This window comes from Centruroides sculpturatus, unplaced genomic scaffold, assembly GCF_000671375.1.
Source record: "Centruroides sculpturatus isolate CEXI.00-Female unplaced genomic scaffold, Cexi_2.0 scaffold25, whole genome shotgun sequence".
Taxonomy (NCBI): domain Eukaryota; kingdom Metazoa; phylum Arthropoda; class Arachnida; order Scorpiones; family Buthidae; genus Centruroides; species Centruroides sculpturatus.
The window spans coordinates 1,529,148-1,556,713 of record NW_019384428.1 but is presented as its reverse complement, the minus strand read 5'-3'; the positions used below and the strand labels follow the sequence as shown (position 1 = coordinate 1,556,713).

The window sequence follows — 27,566 nt, the reverse complement described above, 5'->3', positions numbered from 1 at the left end:
AAGCACCATTACTTAAAATTCAATTGTGTATATAACGAAACAACAATGAGATAGTTAAATGTGACAATCGTAAGTCTGCATTGTAGGAATTGGTTCGACGTATGACGAAAACAAGAAAAGAGAAGTCAAACAAAAATAAGAAGTGGAAGAGGTTACAACACAATGGTCCTTGTTTAGAACCTTCGTATTCCAGACTTCCAAATTCGATCCACTTTCTCTACAATGGCCAGACTTTGAAACTGAGCAAATCTGCAGAAGAAGCAGCCAGTTACTACGCCAAATTGTTTAATCATAGATATTCCCGGAAGAAACGTTTCGTTAAGAACTTCTTCAATGATTGGAGACAAATAATGACAAGTAGAGAGAGAGAAGTAGTGACTAATTTCGAACTGTGTGATTTCCGAAACATCTCTGAATTCTACCGGAATCAATGGGATGAAAAAAAGAGACTTTCTAGAGAAGAAAAAATAAGACAAAGAAACGAGCTTTTAGAAAAATATGGCTATTGTATTATAGACGGAAAGAGACAAAAAATAGGAAATTTTAAAGTAGAGCCGGGAGGATTATTTATAGGAAGGGGAAATCATCCAAAAATGGGACGAATAAAGAAAAGGGTTCGAGCTGAAGACGTGACTATAAATATAGGAGAACTTGACAATGTACCTAATCCTCCCGCCGGTCACCAATGGAAGGAAGTGAAACACGACGACACAGCCATATGGCTGTCGTCTTGGACTGAAAGCCTTTTTAACAAAACCAAATACATTTTTCCGGATTCCTGTTCGAAATTCAAGATGCGCAGCGACCTCGAAAAATACGAAACTGCACGAAAATTGAACGGATGTATCGAAAATATTCGCGAGACTTACAAAAATATGTGGCAATCGGGTTACATCAGAGAGCGACAAGAGGCAGTGGCTCTGTACTTCATTGACAGATTAGCGCTAAGAGCGGGAAACGAGAAAAAGGAGGACACATTAGACACCGTAGGTTGCTGTTCTCTTAAAGCTAAACACGTCAAGCTGAGAAGAGAGGGAAATAATTACAAAGTATTCCTAGATTTTCGTGGGAAGGATAATATTAGATACATGAATAACATTTCGGTGGAGAGAGAGGTGTATCAGAATTTAATCGATTTCATTTCAAATAAGAGACCTGGGGATAAACTTTTCGACCAACTGAACGCTACATTACTGAATGGACTTTTAAATCAGATGATGGAGGGTCTCACGGCAAAGGTATTTCGAACATATAACGCGTCAAAATGTTTCCAGAACGAGTTAAATATATTAACGACCGGGAACACTAATCTTGAACAGAAAATGCTGGCGTACAATAGAGCCGCGAGAAAAGTTGCCGCTCTGTGTAACCATCGACGAAGTGTGCCGAAAAATTATACAAAACAAATGAAGAATCTACAAGATAAAATACAGAAGAAAAGGAAATTAGTCGAAATTTGCGAAAAGGAAGCGATCCTGGCGAAAAAAGAATTCGAAAGATGCGGAACGGATAAGGCTAGAATGACATATTTCAGAAAACAAAACAGTTTACACAAGACTAAAGAGCAATTGCAAAAATTAGAGTTATCCGCCATTAATAAAACGGAGAGCAAAAGTATTGCTATAAGTACTTCCAAATTAAACTACTTAGATCCTAGAATTTCGGTGGCTTGGTGCAAGAAGTGGGACGTGCCCATAGAGAAAGTGTTTAATAAAACGGAAAGAAGCAGATTTGAGTGGGCGATACAAACTGCCGACGCAAATTTTGTATTTTGAAAATAAAAAAAAAAAATTCATTCTTACATTTTTTTAAAATTTATAAATAAACGAACGTTATATCTCTTTTATATTCCTTTATTACAGTTGTAACAGCTAGTCAGTAGATGCAATCAGCATGTTAAGAATAAAATATAAACATTATTACGAGGCGTCACATTTATTGGATTTAAAACAGGTTCTTCCAGAAGAATAATATCGTTTTAAAATATTGTGATTATGTTAATTATCATCCGAGAATGTCAGAATGTACATTAAAACATTGTAAAAACACTCCAAGTTTTACGTTTGGCCATTACAATCTCAATGTGCGCATATCGTGTTACAAGGCACACATACACGTAGTGTTGCCACCCGTCCGGTTTTCACCCGGACAGTCCGGGAATTGACTCACTGTCCGGGTGAACTATTAATTTTGTCCAGGAATTTCTTAGAAATTGTAAAATTACGATGAAACAAAGTTCTTGCAAATATTTTTACAAATTTACACTATTTTAACAGCGAAAGAACTCGCACTCACTGAAACTCATCTGCAATTCTGCCATGTTAGTCTGTTTAAGCTGACCTGTAGCGCGCGACCTGTCGACCTTTTATTTTTTTATTTTTTTGCATGCACGATCGTACACGTCTCCAATATCCAATAGAGCTAANAGTCTTCGTTAGGCTTAACATCGACGAAAATTCAACGCGAAGCACATTGTGAAACACCACACAAACACACCCAAACAACTGTTGAAAAAAATTGACAGATGAGCAACTAGAAACAGAGATGACATTAATGGGTAACTTTATTGATATGGCTGACAAAGGTGTCAACTATTTGGATAACATTTTCTTGAGATGAAAATTGATGTTTTATCATTCAGGTCATAGTGGCTATCTTATGCCTCAGAGAAAGATGGCTTTCAGAGGTGCTTTGAAATGTATGCTTGTTGGCAAAATTGTGTTGCTACTTAAGGTCCATACTCCTTATATGTAACCAATTCAAGACTTTCTTTTCAGAATTGTGTTTGAATAGAAAAATTGAAATTATATTTTATATTTATTAGATATATTTTATAAAACCAATTTTTTTAAAATGTGTCTTCTTTTTGTAAGTTACTCATTTTTTGTACATTATTTTTAATTATACATTCAGAAATTTTATGTAATTAATTATTTCTAAAAGAAAATGTTTTAGCATAATTAGCCTGTTTTGACCCATGTTACACACACAAAATAAATACTACAGTAGAGCGTCGATTATCCGAAAGTCAATTATCCGAAAGAATTCCAGTCGGCAAATTTAAATTTTCACCAGTGCTATGGCGCTGCAATCTTTGGCTATGTCTTGAACTACTCAAATATTTTACGTTTTTGATACTAAATTAACTTCTGAAGTATAATTTTTTATTGTTTTTATATTTTTCAATATATTTATTTTGTTTGTAAAAAATAAAGAAACAATTTTTAATGATACAATAGCCACGATTATTATTTTAAAAAGTTTACATTAGGCTGAACATCAAGGAAAGTTCAACGCAAAGCGACACGCAACAGAGAAAATTTTCAACACGGGATAGGTTAATATATTTTTTCGTACATAATCAGTTATCCGAAAAATAAGTTATCTGAACAATCTCAGTCCCCAATTGATTTGGATAAACTCTCTAAACAACGCTCTACTGTATATACAACCAAACAATTTAACAATATGTTATAAAAGCTAACCAGTTTATTATCTGTATTTTTTACTTCAAGATTTTCTTAAAATATTTGATTTTATGTACCTTTTATTACTTGATTCTAAATTAGATTATTTATATTTTTTAAATTATCTATGGCTATACAGAACAACTTATTTAAGGAAAACACTACATTAAATTTTCAAATAAATAAAAAAATATGTGTGTGTTGTATTTGCTTTCATGTTACAAAATTTTAATTTCAGATACCTTTATTTGGTATTATGTCATCTGATTCAGCTGATCCATTTTATTGGATGAGAGTTATTTTAGCTTCAAATCGTGGAACATTGATGGAACTAGGCATTTCTCCCATTGTTACATCTGGGCTCATCATGCAACTTCTTGCTGGAGCTAAAATCATTGAAGTTGGAGACACTCCTAAGGATAGAGCACTTTTTAATGGAGCTCAAAAATGTATGACAGTTTAACTTTCTATGTTTATAAATGTTTTTCAGCAATAATTTAATATAATTATTATTNGCAATCTTTGGCTATGTCTTGGGCTACTCAAATATTTTATGTTTTTGATACTAAATTAACTTCTGAAGTATAATTTGTTTATTGTTTTTATATTTTTCAATATATTTATTTTGTTTGTACAAAATAAAGAAATAATTTTTAATGATACAATAGTCACGATTATTATTTTAAAAAGTTTACGTTAGGCTTAACATCGACGAAAATTCAATGCAAAGTGACACGCGACGGAGAAAAATTTCAACATGGGATAGGTTAATTAATATATTTTTTCGTACATAACCGGTTATCCAAAATATCGATTTTCCGAACAACCCTAGTCCCCAAATGATTCGTATAATCGACGCTCTACTGTATTCTATTAGAGAGATCATTTAAGTTTGAGTTTAAATGTTATATCTGAATATGCCAGAAAGTCTCAAAAAATGTTTTATATTTACAACAAGCAATTATTAATTGTGACATCATCACAATGCCAGGCTGCAATTTTTAATCATATTTTTAATTTCTCCATCTCAAATTAGTAGTGGTTTGCCCCTGTACAGCATACTTTTCCTTTAACAATAGTCATGCTGATTATCTGTCTATCTTTCAGGAGAAAATGTTTGAATTGAAACATGATTTTTGGTTTGCATTGGAAGTTTGTATATAGTTAATTGGGGCCTTGTGCCCCTATGGTTTCCATATCTAATCTTGTCTTTTATCTAACTCCAGATTCTCAAGATTAAGGAAAGACAGATGGACAACAATGGGAATTTATAGGTCTACAATTTTTTGAAATTGCAGCCCAATAAACAGACCTCTATTGGAATAGCATTTATTTTTCTATGTAAAATGATCTAGATTAAACAATTTAATTCTTTGATTAGGGTAGTAGTTGAAACATTAACATATTCTTTCAGCTTGGCTTAGAGTTATCTATTTGAATCAGTTTAAAATTAGAAAATTAATTTTTTTGCACCTAACATCTACCTCTAGTTGTTTTTATCATGTCATTTATAATTTAAGATTTGTAGGATAATTTCTGATGATTAATACAGCTGTTGGTTGGTGTGTATTTTAAATTAAACATTACAATACAAAATTTAGTTAACATTTGTATTAATACCAATAAAAACTTTTATCTTTTCTTGAGGAATTTTTTTTTTACTAACAAATAAACGATGCTAGCAATAAAATGTAGATTGAATTACATGTAAATATATTATGATTGATTTTACATATCTGATATTATTAGAGAGAACCAATTAAGATTTAATCCAAACCTTCATGTATTCTCATAATCATGTCATTCATTGTTTTTTTTTATTGCAAATTATGTATTTAAAAATAATTTTAAATTGTTTTTTGTAAGTTAGTAAAAGTATTTAACACGTTCACAGCGTCAGTAGATAAACGTTTAGGCAGCTGCTGGATGTTACGAGTCACCCGTGACTCGTAGTCTATTTTAATACAGGGCGGCACAAGTCACCTGTGCCTCGTACTATTAAATTAATATATTTTATTGCAACCATACTTAATACATTGCTATTATTTTATTAATGTTTGTAGAATTATGTAATCAAAACATATGCGCTGCCCCACAGAAAAACTAGCAATTATGTCTGTAGCCCTAACTAGACATGTTCATACAAGTCACATGTGACTTGTAATGCTGTGAACGTGTTAAATTGTTGTGAATTTTTATTGAATATTTCATATTTCATGTTTAGTTTAATATGTATTGAACTACCAAGTTTTTGGCAGTATCAGCTGTTACTGATTATTAAATATTTTAGTTTATTGATTAGTAGAGATGATGATAAATTCTATTGATACTCTTTTCTATCCATCTTCTATTGCTGTTGGTAACAAATGAAAGCTTGAAAGCTCTGGTTTAGAGAATATTCACTTATTTTAGTAACCATTTAAATTCAAATATAAGAAATAAGTTTATGATTGATTTATGAGTACCTTTCAGAATTGGATCCTAAACAATTGTAATTATCTAGTTTGACAAGGTTGATTCCAGCCCTATTTTAGGAAAAGTTCAAACATTCCTTGAATAAATTTATAATAGGATAGAAAAATTGTCAAGCTGCCAATGCTTGAAATATTGCTAGATCTGGCAACAATGCTCACATGGTGCCCATTTATCACTATGCCACTCCTCCAAAATTTGATTTTGATGACAAATCACATGCAGAGAAGATGCTCTGTCTACTTGAGTTAGTTTTACAGCACAATAAAATGATGTAAAATATGCATATTGAGTTAGCAAAAAGATAAAAGATGGAGTATTTGTTTGTAAAATTAACTGATTTCAATTTCAATATGCTGGTATTTCAATTACTATTTCTTACAAATTTTTAAAGTATTTTATATGTATAAAATATTGAAATTTGATATTTCAGATTAAATACAGTAGAGCATCGTTTATCCGAAAGCTGGTTATCCGAAACGTCTGTTATCCGAAAGCATTCCACACTTCAAACAACCCTTTACAGCTCCAGTGGTATTTGTTTACACCTTAGCAATCATAGAGGTGCCCTTCTTCATTAAAACAAGAGAAAGCATTCTAGTCGGCAAATTTAAATTTTCGCTAGTGCTGTGGCGCTGCAATCTACGGCTATTTCTCGGGCAACTCAAATATTTTACGTTTTTGATACTAAATTAACATCTGAAGTATAATTTTTTATTGTTTTTATATTTTTCAATAAATTAATTTTGTTTGTACAAAATAAAAAAATAATTTTTAACGATACAATAGTCTTCGTTAGGCTTAACATCGACGAAAATTCAATGCAAAGGATACGCAACGGAGAGAAATTTCAACATGGGATAAATTAATATATTTTTTCGTACATGATTCGTTATCTGAAAAATAAGTTATCCGAACCACCCCAGTCCCCAATTGATTCGGATAAACGACGCTCTACTGTATTAATGTATTATGCAAATAAAATAGTCTTAGTTTTATTATCTGCATTATAAATGCAAAGCTGATGCTATCAATTTTGATATATCAAATGAGATATTTCTAGATACTTGACTGTTTTCCTTGATGATTATATGATATAATACATACTTGGTAAAAGCTATATTTAAAAAGTGAAAATATAAAATCAACATTGATGTTTTGTTAAAAAAAATACAAGAGGATAAATAAATACACAAATAACCAAATAATTCTAACAAGGGGACCTTAGTCTTGGAAATTCAGTTCAGGATGAGACTTTGCAGGTTAGTAGTATACCTCAAGGATGCCTACCCAGAAGATTGTAAAGCACACTAGTCAGAAGATTTCGAGAAAAAGAGCTTTAAAGTTTTAATCGCAGCTTGTATACTAGTCGATTTTACATTATGGCAGAGCAGTGAAATGGCTGATTCTGTAGCAAACTCGCTTGCAACACAGGCGATCTAAGTTTGATCCTAGCCTTGGCTAACTTTTTTTTTTAATTGTTTTAAAAATTATAACAACTTTTAAATAAAGTTAATGACCTAAAAATATTNCTTACACTTGTGAAGAGTGTGAACAGAAGTTTTCTGTAAAGGGAAGCTTAATTAGACATCTTCGCACCCACACTGGAGAAAAGCCTTACAGTTGTGACCAGTGTAAACAAAAATTTACACAAAGGGGAGACTTAATTATACATCTTCGAATCCATACTGGAGAAAAACCTTACACTTGTGACGAGTGTAAACGAAAATTTACACGGAAGGAACACTTAATTACACACCTTCGCATCCATACTGGAGAAAAGCCTTACACTTGTGATGAGTGTAAACAAAAATTTACACATAAAGGAAACTTAATTAGACATCTTCGCACCCACACGAAATAAAATCATTACAGTTGTTATGAGTTAAAAGAAAAATTTTAGGAAAGTAAAGTTTAAATAAACAAACTTCGTATCCACTAAGGAGAAAAACCGTACGTCAATTATGTCCATAGACATTCATTCGAAATACGGACCTAGAAAAAACATTAAAAAACTCGCTTAGAAACAAACTTTATTTAAAAGTTATAATTTTTAAAACAATAAAAAAAAAAGTTAGCCAAGGCTAGGATCAAACTTAGATCGCCTGCGTTGCAAGCAAGTTTGCTACAGAATCAGCCATTCCACTGCATTGCCATAGGTATAAAATCGACCAGTATATGAGCTGTGATTAAAACTTTAGAGCTCTTTTTCTCAAAATCTTCTGGCTAGTGCATTTTACAATTCTTCTGGGTGTACACCTTTGAGGTATACTACTAACCTGCGAAGTCTCATCCTGAACTGAATTTCCAAGACCATAAGGTCTCCTTATAAGCTAAATCTAGAAAATCAAGCAGTACTGTTTATGTAGTTTTAAAATTGCTTTCCTGATTTGGTTTTGAAAAGTTAAATCATTTTGTTTTAATAATAAAATTTGTATTTTTATATCAATTAATGAACAATTAATTGATATAACAAAGCAAGCAATATAGCAGTAAATTTACTTACAATATAAAATATTAAAATTGTTAGTACTTTTCAATTTGTGGATATTAATTTCTCTTTCTCCTTTCTACTAATTTTAAATTTATGAAGTAATAGATTTATTCTGGATTGAAATATCATTTTTGAATTTAATTTTATATATCTATCTTGATAATTCAGTATAATATACTTTTCAATGATAAATTTCAAAATACATAATTACAATTATCAGATTAGCTAATCTAAATTATAAGGATAGTATTATTCAGTACATATATTAATTATTTATGTTTTTTTTGCAGAATTATTTGCTACAACAAAATGGATAATAAAGATTCTACTGAATGTATTGAGAATGAAAATAAATCAAAACGTGCAGATGAAATTTCCTCTTCTTTCCAAGAGAAAAGTAATTCCAGTAAAATATCAGCAGATGTGGTTAATAATTGTGAAACAGTAACAGATACTAATGATAAAAACAAAGATTATGAAACTGTTCTTAATGATGAATCTGATGATGATGTATATGAAGATGTTATTGATGCTGATGAAGAATATCTTTGTGAAAAAATGAAGAATATGTCAGACACAGAAAAATTGGTAAGTTTATAAATGTGAAGAAATATTTAACCAAACAATCACCTTAATTAATTGGACTATAAAGGCCAATTAATTAAGACAATTGTTTGGGATTGAATATTAATGTATTGGGCTTTTGGGATGTTTATTATATGTGAAGAAATACAGGTATAGGACAAAATAATAGGAATACCCCTTTCGAAATGTGTTGTACTTCGACCATCCAATACAGCCCCACCACGTGTTGCAACAGTCTTCCATCCAGTGGGGGTGAAAGGAAAGGTATCAGTCGAGCATTTGGCGGTGTGACAGTTGCATGAGAAAATTCTGTTCCCTGCAAAGCACCATTATGTCCAACCTATCCGATGTACACAGAGGCATGATTATTGAAGCTCGCCTTGCTGGAACATCCATGTCTAGAACAGCCAACCTTATGGGTGTTGCAAGGTCCACTGTGTTAAAGGTTATGACAGCCTACACAAAACTGGGAAAAGAACAGTGGGAAAGGAACTGCAAAACAGAACAGTGGGCAAAAGTTGAAGTTGACTGACCGGGATAGATGAGCATTGAAGAGAATAGTGACCTGAAAACATAAGACTACACTGCAGCAGATAACCTCTGAGATGAACACCCTTCTCCAGAACCCATATCCACCAAAACTATTCAACAGGAGCTGCATGCTGTGAGCATTCATGGCCGAGTAGCCATCCCAAAGCCATTATTGTTGCCGCAGAATGCTATGATGCGATAACAGTGGTGCTGAGACCACCGAAACTGGACACAACAGCAGTGGGAACAAGTCATCTGGTCTGATGAATCATCATTTACATTATTTCAGACCACTGGACATGTATTCGTCTGGCAAACACCGACAGAGGCATTTCATGTTGACTGTCTGGTTCCTACCATGAAGCATGGAGTCTGTGATGCTGTGGGGAGCGATATCATGGCATAGCTTAGGCCACTCATAGTCCTGAGGGAGAAGGTCAGAGGCGAGCATTATTGCAGTATTCTCGCAGATCATTTAAACCTTATGCTTCATACTCTTCATACTCTGTTTCCTGGAGAATGTCCTCTATTCCAAGATGACAACACCCCTGTACACGCAGCTCGCTGTGTTCAAACATGGTTGGATGACCTCACCTGGTGTCCTCAGTCTCCTGATCTCAACATCATTTAGCCTGTGTGGGGTTTTTTAGAGAACAAAGTCTGTGCTCAGTTTCCTCCTCCACGCACACTACCTGAACGCAAGACTGCTCTGCAGGAGGAATAGCTGCAAATTCCCTAAAACTTTCTGCATGACCTTTATTTCTCAATCCCATGTCGGATACAAGCTGTAATTCAGGCCAATGGTGGCCCAACTCCCTACTAATAAATATTTTGCATTCTTTCACAGGTGCTCCTATTATTTTGTCCTATACCTGTATGTCACTAGAAATATCAAGTTTTAGGGGATTAAAATATTCTAAAGCTATTTTAAGATTCAAATTTTAAAAGTTTTTTTTTGTTAAAATCTGTATACATTACAGCTGAATACAGTAATATCCCGAACTTACGCGATAGGTGGGACTGAGCGGTAACCGAATAAGTCAAATTCGCATAAGTCGGGGTATAATTTCGCATATAAATACATACAAATAATTTTTAATTGGGGCCGGAGACTAAAGAAAACAATAATTTAGAAAAAATGTTTAATAAAATCTTAGATAATACATATGTATAACAAATTAGGCCTATATTATTTTACAATTTTTCACATTTACTTGATTATTACGCCATAATTTTAACATTGTTTCCATCTCAGCGATAATACTGTGACGTTTACGAATGATGCTTGAATTTAAAGATTGAGCATTTTTCACAGCTTCGAGAATTTTTTCTTTGCCTTTTATAATTGTTCTGACCGACAATTCCGGTAGATCAAACTTCTTTGCCAATTCACAAATTTTCATTTTTGTATCGAAGTCTTTAATAATGGGTACGTTCGTAAAGTCAAACGAGTTAAACGCGTTAGTAACGAATCGTTCGAAAAGTCTAACGAAATAGGAATAACGATGACTTCATTCTCGCTTAACTCGTTCGACTTTACGAACATACCCAATGTTAACTTTACATTCCAAAGATAAAGTTTTTCTTTTCTTGTTTGATGCAGAAGAATTAGTTCTACTTCGTTTGGATGACATAGTAGAGTCTCTCGAGTCTCCGTAGATATAACAAACACAGAAATAAATAACACAAAATAAATTGTAGCTATGTGTGGATTCCGCGTGACACATCTGAACATGTAAGCTGAACAATAGTGTGGGGGGAGTGAGTAATCAAGGGTTGCGTGGCACTCAAACAAAAGACGAATCGATGAGATTTGAAAATCGCGTAACTCCAGGTTCGCATAAGTCGGGGTATTACTGTTTTGTTTAATCTAATTTTATGGTTTTTAGATTATTTTTATTAAAAATTATAAATATTTTGAAAAAATTGTTTACAGAAAAATGTTTTCCTTTTTTTCTACAGATCTTATAAAAAAAAATTAATTCATATTTTAAAATATTTAAAATTAATTCATAATAATTTATATGATATAATTAATATTTATTTAAAAATTCATATATAAGATTAAAAACTTTAAAAATTTTTTTGATTTTAGAATATACAAGAATACAAAAAAATTTTGAAAATTTTGTATTCTTGTATTTGAATATGAGAATACAATTTCTTACTTTTAATTATTACTCCAAACTACACAAAAGAATTGAAACTGCTTACATTTTGTTGTTAAAAGAACACAATTTATGAAATAAATTACTTTTTATATCTGACAATATAAAACTAAAACATATCACTTGAATATATTGATAATAGGCTGTAACTGATTTATTTGAACTGTTGCTATTAAAAATTATTACATAATATTTTTAGTGCATTAAAATTGCAATTGAAAGAAATTTCATTCAAAATGTTGTCAACAGGATTTAAAAACAAATATGCTATAAATTAATATATCTATATTATTAATTTTAAATATGGTTTGACTCTTTTTCATAAGTATTTGATAGATGAAAATTTGATATAACATGCTATTTTCTTTTATCTTTCTCTTCATTTATAAGATGAAATATTTGTTGCATGACCAATATTTACAACAGCAAAATAACCATGATTGTGATTTGATTGAATGTGTAGGCATTCTCTGATTGGATGTTTATAGGTTTCAGTCTGTTTCATTTATGTTGTGTAAACAGAATAACAGATACAGTACTATCATTCCCTCTGACAAAGATTTGTAACAACTGATTCACTTTTCCAAACAATTACCATATTTACTTGCTTATAAAATGAGGTTTTTATTCATTTATCACAGCTTCAAATTCCTAGGTTGTCCTATATGCATAAGCAAAAAATTCTTTGTGTTTTTGCAAATAATTTTTGTGAACTGTGTGCTTGTGTTTTTTACTGGATGCTTACCCTCTTGTATGTAAAAATTGTATTTAAAACAAGTGTGAGGTAGCAGGGGGCCACAGGGATGATCCCTAATGACCACTTAATCTGCATGGGTTGGTGAAACCAGCTCTTGGATTGTCGGATGGCTTAGGAGGGCAAATCGAGTGGGAGGGGTAGTGAGGTTGTGACAAGGTGTCCGAATAACTACACAAGTTGAACAACAATAACACATTTAATAAACAATTAAGAGATTATACATATCAAAGGAAAAAGCATAAATGACACACGTATAAATAATAAAAGGTTTCTATTCTATATCTATGTTCTATCCTAAACTAAAGAATAAGAGAGACCTCTCTAAGAGGGATGTATTGGAGAAAGAGACAAATTTCGGTCGAGGGTTTACCTCGTAGGATTCGATCTCGTCGTATAGGGCGTTAGTAGTATGCACTGGGATCGGAGGTTTCTAATCGTAGTTTCCCATGGGTGGCGATATGGAGCGATGGACAGTATGGCGGTATAGAGCTGGTGTCCCTTGCTGTCTGCTCAGCTATGTCTGATGTGGGTGTACGCTTCATTGATCTCCGACTGTAGAGGTCTGAATGGAGGTGTCCGCTGAGGGTGGCTACCTGGCGGTATCCTCTTCGGCTGTCTGTGCGGAGGTGCAAGTTTGACCCCTTTTTATACTTATCTCGGAGGGGGATCATGGGAGAAGAAAATCTGATGCAATCGCCAGCTCGACTTGCGTATAGCTGTGTTTATGTTATCGTCATCCTTTCCTTCCAATAATTGACATCTTCCCGTCATAAATTTGTCAAACTCCTTGATCTATTGACGTAAGGTGAGGTGACTCATGTCAGAATATGTCTCACTCCCTTTATAAAAATCGTTGCCTTATTTGGTCATTTAGATCGACTTTCTCATCGGTTCGCTTGGACTTAGAGGGGAGTATGGGGTTTTGTTTTACCCTTGTCGGTGATCTTTTGGTTACTCTCTAGACAGTAACAGGTGGTTGTCACCGTTAATTGGCTACTTATCTGCACCTTATATTTACATTAGACTTGAACGATCCCCTGGTGTGAGGGGAGTCCTTCTTCGGACGATTAAAGTCCCCTCCGATGTGAAGCAGTACACTGAGGGGTAAAAAGGTCTCCTCTTTACTTCATGAGAGGGGAAAAGAAAAAGGAAATAATGATAAAAATAAATTATACCGTGTGAAAATTTATACTTAAGTCCGAATTCTCACATAAGTATTTTATTTGGGTAATGTGAATCATTCTTATACATTGTTAGGAGTAAAGATGAATAGCAATAGGAAAAGCAAAGCTTTTGAATTGAATTCCAGATTGAAATTCCAAAATTACATATAAGTTTTAATCCATTCCCACATGAAAACAGATGATTATTCAGAAATCAGAATTCGGAGAAACTCATAAGTGTAATCAACGGAGAGTGGATTTGACTGTTAAGAATTGGCATGAAAAAGATTCCCGATTGTCCAGCTTTACATGAACAAATTATGTTGTCGATTTTACAAGATTTTTCCTTAAAGTTTAAAATGCCAGTAATTTTTGTGGGACAATGTATGCATTTACGTTCATTTCATATTTTACTTGTGATTAAATGAAATAAAATTAGAATTGTATTAATAAATCTAATTTTCTTTATTTTGATCTTTAAAGTCACACCTCATCTTATATGCGAGTAAATACGGTATTTTCATTGATAATTATAATGTCATTATTTAAAAAATAATTTTATTGTTCTCTAATTTACTTCTTTTAGAAGTAAAAGTTAGTTACTTTTATTTTCTTACAGTTAAATAAAGAAATGTTTTGTTTACCTAAGTATCTTCAGAAGTAAATGTTTCATTACTTTAATATAAATGGACTTTTTTTTTTTTTATTTCTTCACCAGAAGTTTGTACTTGAATCATCAAATTCTCAGGAGAAATTAATTATTATTTGTTTCTTTCATCAACAAAGATGCTACTATCTACAATCAATAAAATCAATTCCAGTTAGAGAGTATTTAAAGAAATGGCTGATAATTTGCATATTTCTCTCATTTTGTATTAATATTTTCTTTATATCTTTATGCATTCTCTTATATCAGTGAATAACCTAACCAACACTTTCATTTTATTTCATTTAGAATCATTGATAAATATGTTTTGTAGTGTTGTTATGTTATTTTGGGAATGTCAGTAGTGTGACATTAATGAGATATAGATTTTGATCATAACAAATAATAGAAAAGATTATCTTTATTTATGGTATTTTGGTTTACAAGCAGTTTCAAAAATGAAACAGGTTTGTAAATTGGAGCTATACTGCATATATTTAATAATCAGTTGAAGTATTTATTTTAATATATAATTTTTAATGGTTTACTTTTAGGAAGCAAAAGAAGAAGCATTAGATTTGAAAAAGAGTGGAAATACTTATTTTAAGGATGAAAAATATACAGAAGCAGTAAAAGAGTATACTAAAGCTCTAAATATATGCCCATTGTCATTTTCTAATGAAAGGTCTATACTTTATGCTAATAGAGCAGCCTGTAGAGCACGATTGGTAAGTCTTATAATGTTAACTTTGTTCTATTTAATATTAACTTTTAAATTTTTTTTGAACATTAATATTTAAAAATAGTAATATTTTTTTAAATGTTTACTTTAAAAATATATTATTTTTACAAAATTTAATTTTTGGATAAAGTTGTTTTTATGTATTTTTTTATATACTGCTGTACAATTTGAATTTTGTTTAATTCAATTATAATGTAATATAATTGAACAGATTTTTTTTAAGTATTTGTAATTCTTTTTATTATTTACAATTATTTGGTTGGAATATTTAGAACTAGACCTATTTCATTAGGTTTCTAATTGCTATTAGTTTTGAATTGTTTATTTAAAAAATAAATTTCTTTAGCATAATCAGTAGTGTAATCGAACACATCTGCACGGTAAGTGGGAGTTGCGGGGTCCCACTCTGGGCTGATTCTTTTCTTACAGTAGATCTAAATTATTTAATTAAAAATTATAATTATTAAATTTATTAAGAAATGGTGCCTAATTTCTCCCTCTAGTACCAAATTGTTCCATAATTTATTAGTATTATTGCCATTATCTAGCCTGATGACACATGGCATTGGTTGGCATATAGTTTTATAATGTATTTGGTTTTAGTGATGTTGTTTGTTTAAATTTCTTTAAATATTTAATGAAACAATATTTATTACAGTAGAGCGTCGATTATCCGAATCAATTGGGGACTGGGGTTGTTCGGAAGATTGATGTTTTGAATAACTGATTATGTACGAAAAAACATATTAATTTATCCCATCTTGACATTTTTCTCCGTTGCATATCGCTTTGCGTTGAATTTTCGTCGATGTTAAGCCTAATGAAGACTATTGTATTGTTAAAAATTATTTTTTTATTTTGTACAAACAAAATAAATATATTGAAAAATATAAAAACAATAAAAAATTATACTTCAGAAGTTAATTTAGTATCAAAAACGTAAAATATTTGAGTAGCCGAAGACATAGCCAAAGATTACAGCGCCACAGCACTGGCGAAAATTTAAATTTGTCGACTGGAATTCCTTCGGATAACCGACCTTCGGATAAACAACGCTCTACTGTTTTAATATTCGGCTGCGAATGGTACAGTTCCTTAGAGTTAATATTAAGGAAAAAATGATATCTTAAATATTTTAAGATATTATATGGCTGATTTAATTGCTTACTACTTGATGGATGAACTTGTATTATTGCGTATCTTTCAAGTACCGCGATAAACGTAACAATGGAAGGCTGATATAACCAAACACATTTTATGCTTTTCGCTTTAGTGTTCGTTATATTGTAGTATTTGATTTATATAACTACAAAGGCAGTTATATAACGTTAAAGGTAGTTATATAGTTACGTAGGAGTATATCACATCGAGTGACCAATCTAAGACATTTTTAAAATTTTTTATTTTTACTGTACTGTACATAATTTTAAAATATGTTAGATTGGTTACTTGGTGTGATAAACTCTTATGTAAAGTAATTTTTCTAAATATATATCAAAAGTAAACAGAAATTTTGAGTAAGAGATTGAAAATTCAGCAGAAAAATTTTGAGATTAAAAGAGTTTAAGAAAAAAAATTTACACATTATTTACAANTTTGATGTGCATATATCATGTTATGAGTGTTTGGAATGGAGATGTCTATTATATAAGCAATCTTATTGCATTTGTCAATGAAACTGATGTCAGGTCTATTGTGATGCATTGTTTTATCTATGATTATGGCTCTATCATAGTATAATTTCTGTGTTATTTCCTAATACTGCCTCTGGAGTATATCTGTAGTATGGTGCCAGGGTGTCTACTAATCCGTTTGTGTGAATGTTCTTAGTGTATTATATTTGCTATTTGATTATGCCTATGTAAATAGTCTGTTTGTGCTAAGAGATTATTATTATAATTACATATTCATTAATATTATTTGATAAATAAAAATAATCAAATAAAATGATAAAAAATTTTAGTTATTTTGCACCATTTTATATTTTTGGTTTAGTCAGTTCTGGTTCTGTTTCAGATATTTTGTTTTTTTCCATTTTGCTTATTTTTGCATTATATCTACACTGAATTGCTAATAAAAATAAAACAGATAGGGTAAAACACAATGTTTGAGACAATACCTTCTAAACTAAATACAGGCTAATGAAGACTTTTCTGCTGCAACTTCTGAGATGTGATAATTCCTAGAAAATTAAGGTGTTTGAACCAGTTACATATTGAGATTAAAGAAACAGAATAGAACAAAGTATAAATCATAGTTATATAACATTTTTATTTTTATTTTAGCAAGTTTCTGTGTAACTGCTATGGGTTATACACAGTAAATTATAATGTATTAGTGATATATATAAAAGTGGAATTGAGAATATTCTTCAAACATATTAAGTGTAAATAAATTATGATGGAGTTCATAAATTCCTGCATACTAAAAACAAATGTGAGATGTGCTTTTTATGTTTAAATAACGAAAGTAATAAAATATTTATTATCTAACTATGACTTAGACAATAGATGTTATATTACTTTTAAAATTCATATTAAATTGTTTTTAATTTTAATATGAAATATCAATTATCAAATTAGAATTGATTCATGAAAAACAGGATTTTAATGAACTTAATTATGAAAAAGCAAATTCAAATTTAATAGTTTATTTCCATAAATAATTTTTAAGCATCTCTTAATATATTATTAACTTTGACTAAATCTTTTATTTTTAAAGAAAACAATTTTGAGCATTCTATATAATTTATTTTTAATTCTACACTTAAGAATTTTTATTTCTTTATTCAAAATGATAATTTATTGTATCTGATAAAGAATGCTTGATCATAAACATTTTTGTTGGTTGTGAAACCATGTTGTACTAAATTTTTTTAAGAGTGTTAAATACAAGATCGTGTTATTAAATAATCACATGGCTTCTTTTCCCTCTTTATTTAATTGATACGGTATTTCTACACGTTTCGGGATTTTGGCCCCTCGTCAGTCAACTAAAACAAGAAATAATGTATACAGCATTTAAATATATTTTACAAGCAAATTTCACAAACAATATAAAATACATGTATGTAACTTACACATACCATTAACCACGATATGGCACTTGTATGCTATAAGTTTGCATATCACAAACCCGAAGAAAGAGGTGGTTACATGAACATTATAAAATTCTGGTACATCTAGTTAAAATGGTAAAGCGATATATAAAAAATACACATATCACTTTACCATTTTAACTAGATGTACCAGAATTTTATAATGTCCGTGTAACCACTTCTTTCTTCAGGTTTGTGATATGCAAACTTATAGCATACAAGTGCCATATCGTGGTTAATGGTATGTGTAAGTTACATACATGTATTTTATATTGTTTGTGAAATTTNAGGATTTAAAATTAAATTTCATCTATAGATGTGCAGAAAAATTTTAATAATTAAATTAATGAAGCTATAATTGTTGTAAAATACAATTTTTATGATTATATGGCAGAATTCTAAGATTTTTAATTTTTTCCAAATATATTGTGTGATAAACAGGGTGGGCTTATACATGCATGTGGCCTATACACACATCCAAATTCATAAAATACTGTATTTATAACTAGTTGCTATAGTTATTCTATATCAGCTAGTTATCTAACTTATTCTTCTCTCTTCATTTTGATGGATTTTTAAATCTTTCAATGTCATATTAAATATTAGACAAATGTTGTTAATGTAGGATATAATGATCATCAATTGGCTCAAATATGCAAATTTTTGCAGGGGAAAAAATTAAAAATAAATTATATAATTTTCTCTATAATTAAATTTAAAGTATTTTCNCACCTCTTTCTTCAGGTTTGTGATATGCAAACTTATAGCATACAAGTGCCATATCGTGGTTAATGGTATGTGTAAGTTACATACATGTATTTTATATTGTTTGTGAAATTTGCTTGTAAAATATATTTAAATGCTGTATACATTATTTCTTGTTTTAGTTGACTGACGAGGGGCCAAAATCCCGAAACGTGTAGAAATACCGTATCAATTAAATAAAGAGGGAAAAGAAGCCATGTGATTATTTAATAACACGATCTTGTATTTAACACTCTTAAAAAAATTTAGTACAACATGGTTTCACAACCAACAAAAATGTTTATGATCAAGCATTCTTTATCAGATACAATAAATTATCATTTTGAATAAAGAAATAAAAATTCTTAAGTGTAGAATTAAAAATAAATTATATAGAATGCTCAAAATTGTTTATGATCAAGCATTCTTTATCAGATACAATAAATTATCATTTTGAATAAAGAAATAAAAATTCTTAAGTGTAAAATTAAAAATAAATTATATAATTTTCTCTATAATTAAATTTAAAGTATTTTCTAACAATGTTTTGTAATTATTTTTGCCAAAATGAGTAATGGTTGTGTTTTGTTACTTACAGGTAAACTAAAAGATTTAGGAAATTTGGTTCTACGTCCATTTGGTTTATCTACAGAAAACTTTAAACTTGTTCAAGATCCAAAAACTGGTGGTTATTCTGTGAATTTTCAAAAATAATGAAGGATATTAATTTATAAACTGTATATTAATTTTTATAACAATTAAAATATAAATTAGTTCAAAATATGTACTGTACATAAATAAGAATTAAAGTTATATACAGTTACATTAAACTAACTTTGATTTAAAATAGACAAATTTNATAATAAAAAATTATACTTCAGAAGTTAATTTAGTATCAAAAACGTAAAATATTTGAGTAGCCCAAGACATAGCCAAAGATTGCAGCGCCACAGCACTGGCGAAAATTTAAATTTGCCAACTGGAATTCTTTCGGATAATCGACTCTACTGATTTTGACATTATCATAATAGTTGGAACATAAATTAATTGTAGAATACCAGGTAAAGATAGTAAGTTCAAGTATATCATAACTATAAACTGAAATCGTGGAAGAATTATTCAGTTCTGTGATTAGATTATGATTTTATCAATCCCAGAATCTTAAGACCCCAGATTTGTTGTTGTTTTCCATAAACTCAATACAAACTCAAGAAAGATACTTTTACTCAATAAATTCATGTAAAATATTGTGCATCAAAAATGACTTGAAAATATCAGCATTATCTATTAGGAAAAAAACCTAAAATCAGGAATTTCCAGGAATTTCTTCAGTTATTCAAGAGGATTCAATGACTTCATAAATTTATAGTTACTGTATTTATTCTAGACTACAATCCCTGGAAAGTGCTTGAATAACAACAGCTATGTGAAAATTATTGATTGCAGGAATTTATCTTGTTAACAAATAACCCTAGAGTAATAAAGATTCTGGATTTTATATCTAATGATAAGAGCTTTTATTATGCAAAATATCACATTGGGAAAATACCCTGGAAAAAGTTTTCAAACATTCTCATCTTGGGAAAAAGTTTTTGAACATACAGAATAATAGGAAAAAGTGTATTAAAGCACTTTGTAACAATAATCACATTAGTTTAGGGAAATTAGTCATCTGAAAGTATTACATACATCTATTTCCATTATTTTTGCCTTTACATTGCTATAAAATGGGTCCTGTTAAACAATACATATTAGTGAGGATTTTTGAAATCAAATTGTGACTTTGATTCTGGAAGGGAAAACTCAGAGAGAACTTTCTCAACAACTTGATTGTGCTCTTTAAACAGTAAATTACAAAGGGAAGAAATATGAAAGTTTAAAAACATTGAAAAGAACTGTCTGACCAAGAGCAATAAGCAAGAATCAAGGTTGTGCCTTGACACACATCTGCCTACAAAATTGAAAAGCCACTTCAAAAGAATGAAATGTTAAATGGAAAGTTTACCATTCTAATATTTGCAATTGTGCAGTTCAAAACTGATTAAATGCAATGGACTACAATTCTTGTAAAGCCAAAACAAAATTATTCATGTTGAAACAACACATGAAAAAACAAATGGAATGGACAAGGCATTATCGAAAGAGGACTATTAATGATTGGGAGAAAGTTATTGTAGATGAAAGCAGACTCTGTGTTGTATGTGGAGACAATACTGGAGAGTTTGTATGGTGCAGAGCAGATGAAAAGTTTCAACAAGATTGTCTTTTGCATAAGAAGAAATTCTTGGTTGATCTTATGATATGGAGCTACATGTCAGCAAAAAGCAAGGGAGAACTGTGTATTGTAAAATAAACTGCAAATGGCAAAGTGTACAAAGAAATTTTGGATGTTTTTCTGATTCCTGTGATGGAAAATCAATGTGGAAATAAAAGTTGCTTTTCGAAATGATAATGCAAGTTTCCATTGTAATAAAAATGTAAAACAATTTTTGAAAAAGAGAAACATTAAATCTTTACTTGGCTGGCAAACAAGCCCTGATTTAAATGTTATTGAAAATCTGTGGGCTAAACTGAAAATGTTAGTGGATGAAAAACAACCTACCACAAAGAATTGAAAGCTGCTATGTTGCAGAGTTGGAAGGAAATTAATGATGACTATTGCTCAGAACTTTTAAATCAGTGCCATCCCATATTAAAGCTGTTATTAAGGCTAAAGGAGGTTCAACAAAATACTAAGGAATTTTCATTTAATTTTTTTTACTATGTTTGAAAAGTTTTTTCCAAGGTAAGAATGTTCAAAAACTTTAGTCCATACTAGGATTGGAAAGATTTTCTTTTTTTATATTCTAAATTATTTTTTCAGTGTGATATTTTGCATAATAAAAGCTCCTATCATTAGAAATAAAACTCCAAAATCTTTATTACTCTAGGATTATTTGTTAACAAATAAAAAAAATTCCTGCAATCAATAATTTTTGCTTAGCTGTTGCTGTTTGAAAACTTTCTCCAAGGATTTTAAATGAACTATTAAAGTAATTCATAAATGTCAAGAATCAATCTTGAAAATTTCTAAGTTGGAGAAAGAAAAATGGTACAGGCTAAACCCTAGTGGGGTTTCAGGTTGCTGACCTCTACTAAGGATCAGCACCTTGAAACTTGTAACCCCAGAGTCACATGCAGCTCTTGAGAATATTTTTAGCTCTCAATGCCACTTTTTGCTGTATAGAAAAATGTCTACTATGATATGTATTCTTTTTGTAAACTGTGTAAGATGCAAAAAAATTAAAACAATGCAGTATAATATTTTTTCATTGATAACTGTCTAATTCATTAGATCAATTTTCCAGAGAAATGGCTTAAAAATGATTGTTCTAGGGAAGTTCTTTTTCACTGTACAGTTGTCATCAATATGAAACTGTGTAGTTGTTTTAAAAGCTTTGGGCCAATAGGTGCATGTGGCTGTGACTTAATGGAAGAAAAATACAGGTGCTCCTTTACTTATGAACAGGTTATGTTTCCAGGGTTTTGTCATAAGTTGGAAAGTAATCTAGAAAGAACTTTCGTACACAGAATAACCACTTACTGTTAGTGTTTTATCCTTCAGTGCACTTAATAAATATATTTTGCATGTTTACCTACTCACTATTGCTTAATAGTAGATGTTTCAAACACAGTTTTTTCACCTAATGCACTTAGTTCTATAATGTCCAGTTCAGTTTCCATGGTAATAGAGTAATACTTCTTGCATAATCTCCACTGCTAGATTTACTATTACATTTTGGATGCATTTTTGAAGCACTAATTATAAAAGTTTATAAAAATTGCAAACACTAGTGAAAACTGCCTTTACATCAATGTTATCAACTTCAATGCCATCTCACAGTGACCATGGAACCCTAGAATTTGTGTTAAAAGAAAAATGATATGGAATAGAAATAATTCCATGTTAATTACTTATTAAATGTTTATTATTTATTACTGGCCAAAGACTGACTTCAACACCACCCCACGAGGGCAAGAGAACTTCAGAATCTGTGAGAAGTTTAAATTTTAGATGTACGATCAGATTTTTCACAATTCTGAAAGTTTGTAAGTTGAACATTTGTAAGTAGGGAGAATCTGTACAGTTATAATAGGGAATAGTGTGTGATAAAATGATATGAAGTGAATATGGGCAAAGCATAGCTTGGAAGTATGGCCAGCCATAACAGAATTAATTTTAAACTAGGCTGTAATGAAAGAAGTTTGCACTACAATGGCCAATTACATAAAATGGATCAGGGATAAAACTTAGACAATAAATGGAACAAAAAGAATAAATTGAGAAAGTAATATAAAAAAGAGTAGAAACAAAATGATATAAATTTCAGCACAATAGACAACTAATAGTAACAGAAACTCTTTTCCAACTGTGCCACTAATATAACCTTAGAAAAGATCATTTTTATTTATTTTATGTAAAAAACTGCTACATATTTTTATTCAATGATGTATTATTCTAAGTATTTTTCCTTTCTTGATTTTGTACCAGAACATGTATTCTTGATAACCAGAATGTGTATTAAGATTACATCTTAAAAAATTCATCATTGTAATTATAAATTCTGTAAAATATCACGTGGATGATCAATTTAATATTAACTGATTAAAAATTGAAGAAAAAATCTGAAATTGAAACAGTCATCTTTTATTCACTTTCAAGTTATGGAATACATTCCACAATGCCCTAACCTTTCCTTTGAGGCTACTTTGATGTCAATTTCAATCAGTTAATATGAAATTGACCATCTGTGTGAAATTTTACAAGAATTCACTGCCAGAGGTCAGCTTGAAATCTATATATTACCCTCATTCCTTTCAATGTATAAAAGATCAAGCAACAGTGCAATTCAAATGCCACATGGATGGAAAAATATAGATATTTGTTTGTCTCCATTCTGTTTTTTAAAAAATGTTTTATTTTTTAATCAAATATATATTTTTTTCTTGTTTTAAGGAAATTTAAAAATTTTTGATGACAGAGTAGCATCAAAGGTAAGGTCAAATTGCCATGGAATGTATTCCAGAACATAAAAGTGAACTAGAATACTATGCAACTTTTGTCATATCATGATGGAATTGAAGTGGCGCATTGCATTTTTGTAATTAAAAATTTTTAAATTATAATTAGTACATATAAATTAGCATTTATTCCATCTGACCTGAGTGCTGACACATGTTTGAATTTATATGTAAGAACATTGTGTGAGATCAGAAGAAAATGGTTGCTGACCACATTAGAAGACAATCTTTACAATTGTTGGCCATGGAAAGATGATCCTTGCACTTGCTAGAAAGAAATACACAATCCTTAACCTGTTGGGTAATGACAGGCAACCTTTACATTCTCAGCAACTTTGTTTGTTTTTGGCACCATTTTCTGTAAGCTGCATGCAGTGTTTTTCCTCTTCAAATTTCCATTGTATCTCAATTGTAACACGATTTTTAAATTAAATTTCCATCATATCAATAGATATATTAAAGCAGATAATACATTAATATTTTTTACACTTAAAATTAAAAATATTTGTATTTTGATATGTATTATATTAATTTAAATTTTAATTTGCAGAATGAAAAGGAAGAAGCCATTTTAGATTGTAATAAAGGTAAGATTATTACTTAGAATTACAGCTGTCCCTTGATAGTCTGATGTTTTGTAATCTGACATGCTCAGTAGTCCGACACACCTCCCATCAAGGTCCCCATTACCTGTCTGCTTGCATAGAAGCATGTTGCGACGTGAATCTCCCCACCCAATTCTTACATGATGACACACATTTCGTGTGTTTTCCGTGAGCAGTTCTGTTTGAACAATTGGAGTAGGGAATATTGTAGCCTACTGCTAGCAAAACAATGCCAAATATGTAATCACTTTTGGTAATCCAACATCCTTTTGGTCCCATACCTGTCAGATTATCAAGGGACACCTATACATTAATTGATTTTTATTATATATATATATTTCTACAGGGAAAATTAAAAATTATTAAAATTTTACCTAATCTGCTATTATTTATTTTTTTACATCTGCTCCTTTCTATTTATATTGTCTCTTGTTATTATCTTTATCTAACATAGTGTAAGTCTTGATTTAGGTGGGATGCTCCCGCATTTAAACTTCATATATTGCTGTCCTCGATGTGCTTGGTAGGTTCAAAAAGTTTCACTTTAGGAATACAATACAAAGAATTTTTCTTGTAAATGTAAGAGACTTTTGATGTCCTCAATTTGCTGAATAAATGATTATAGTATATTGTATAGCGTGCATTGACAGCTGATTGAACAGTCTCTTGCAAAATGGAATTGCTCTTGCATGATATACATTAAACTATAAGTGAACCTACAGTCCAATACAATACTCCAATATCACAAGGAAGTTGCCATAAGGCAGCTTCCTGTCTCCCTGGGACATATGCATCTACTAAAAGGACCTTTCACAAGGATACTATACTGACAAGTGAGAAAACTTATTATTGCAACATTGAAGATGATGCTTCTGGCAAAATGTAACTTTGACATCTTTGGTTCTGGAAAGTTGTGAGAGAAAGTGTAAAAAGTATTACCAGTAAAATGTGCAACAAATATGTTCCAGCAGAAAATGCAATTCCAAGCACATCATGTTTTATGTGCAGCAGTTGCACTGAGGTGAATCAAGAGACAATTTGAATTTACAATTGTCACAATTCAATTTTTGAAGTAGCCTGGTATCCTGTATATCCTGAAATGTATCCTGCTCAGTGCCCACTCTAATTAATTGTGAATATAAACTTGCACATATTAGGGTTACTGGGTCAAAAATTATATCTTAATAAAGATTTAAGCAGATGCTAATCTGAAAAGAAAGAGTTGGTCTGCCACTTCTTTGTATTTGCTATGTAGACCACCTTACTTTTTTTGAAGATTGTTGCTAGTGTAAATTGTAGGTGTAAAATAGGGCTGGGTAAGGCTGTAATGTAGGTAGTCAAATATACAAAACTTGAAATCAGCAAAATATGAAAAGTATTCCACTTCAGTTTGCAAAAAGTATGGCCACTTTATAATTTAATATAAAGGATCTACAAAGTATTATACTTAATTTAAATGTAATTATGAACAAACATCATCTGTGAATACTTGTGTATCAATATTTAAACTATCAGTATAGTTAGTCACTTTTTTACATAAATATTATGAATTTTGTTTATAATAATCAATACTGTTAAATCTTATTATTTGTAATTTGCATGAATTAAAAAAATTCACTGTCTTTTGTTGCTAGAAGCATTGGCTGTATTAATTTAACAAAAGAAAATTTATTAGTTATAATATATAACTAAATAACAGTTATTAAAAGTAGATACAGTATTTATGACAATCAAACCTAAATTATAATCATCAAATGTCTAAATTCCACATCCAGCATTTAGATTATTGATTATTGGAATATTCAGAAAAATTCTTAAACTAAATCTTAAAATTTTTAATTCAAAAAACAATAATTAAATCATAAATTTGTTTAAAAGTCAAGATTAAATCAATTTTTTAAATGAGTCACAAGCTGAGAACAACAATTACAAAATGTTGACATTTTATAAATTTTTGTTGATGCGATTTTAATATAATTGTAACCCAGAACAGTGGATTTGTCTCATAATAATGTTTTATTCATACATCTTTTTATTGAATTCATATTAATTATGAATTGAATAATAATAATAAAATAACATTAAAATGTATGAAGAAAATTTGATTATTTGGTTTTAAGTATAAACCACAAATTTAATAATCAGTTTTATAATTTAGTCTTAACTTATAATAATCAGTATTTATTTAAAAGTTCTTGTATTAAGATAGCATATTTTCATGTTGATAAATATTCCATTGATAAGTTGAACTGTTGAAATAAAATTTTTTCAGTAAGACAAGAAAAAAACATGAAAGGAATGAAATATAAAAAATTAATTTAATTTATATAAAGTAATTTAAAATCATTCAATAAATGGATCAGTTTCATATATGTATTATTGAATGAATGTTGTCTCAGTTTATTTTCTGCTTAAAATCAGTTTAAAAAAATTTTAATGTAAATAAGTGTCTTACCTTAAATTTACATGGTACTCAAATTATACAGTTTGATTTAACACAGAAGAAAATATTAGCCAGAAGAATGCAATAAATTTATTTAACAAATTAGAGTTTCAATTGATGTATTTTGGTAATGGTATTTTGAAATATTTTTCAGTATTTTAAAGTAATTATTAAAATTAATGCTTTATAATTGATATAACATAGTAGTGTATATAATTATGATGATGTTGCAATCATGTTGCCACTACTATTCATACATTCAAAGGGTTGTAATTCTTGTTCATTTCATAACGATTAATAAAAAAATTTATAAATTTGGAACTTATCCTCTGTTTCACATATACAGTGGAACCCCGGTTAACAAACTTAATCTGTTCCGCGACTCCGTTCGTTAACTGAATTGTTCGTTAACCGAAGCAATTTTTCCCATAGAAATTAATGCAAATGCAATTAATCCATTCTAGTCTCTGAAATTTTTGTGATTTTATTTGTAATATACAGTAATTTTCTTTGATGAAAATGTAGGAAAACGTAGTATCTATCATTACAGCAACAAACATGTAAACTTTGTTTAATAAAATAGCACTGTAC

General features: G+C 30.1%; 2 protein-coding genes across 2 annotated transcripts in view; both read left to right on the top strand.

Moving 5' to 3' along the window:
• The window catches only part of LOC111619643 (tetratricopeptide repeat protein 1-like), a 41,789-nt gene that overhangs the window by 4,092 nt on the left and 10,131 nt on the right, over positions 1-27,566 (top strand). The window contains exons 2-4 of the mRNA XM_023361407.1: positions 8,724-9,021; positions 14,838-15,011; positions 24,478-24,514. Coding sequence (XP_023217175.1) covers positions 8,743-9,021; positions 14,838-15,011; positions 24,478-24,514 — 490 coding nt within the window. The 5' untranslated portion in view covers positions 8,724-8,742. The remainder of the gene's footprint in view (positions 1-8,723; positions 9,022-14,837; positions 15,012-24,477; positions 24,515-27,566) is intronic.
• On the top strand, positions 9-1,841 carry LOC111619663 (DNA topoisomerase 1-like). The gene has a single exon (XM_023361430.1). The coding sequence runs from the start codon at positions 102-104 to the stop codon at positions 1,773-1,775; it is 1,674 nt and encodes a 557-aa protein (XP_023217198.1). The 5' UTR covers positions 9-101; the 3' UTR covers positions 1,776-1,841.

Bases quoted from the DNA above. Each gene is read 5' to 3' on its own strand.
- LOC111619663 (XM_023361430.1), top strand. From the start codon at position 102: ATGACGAAAACAAGAAAAGAGAAGTCAAACAAAAATAAGAAGTGGAAG.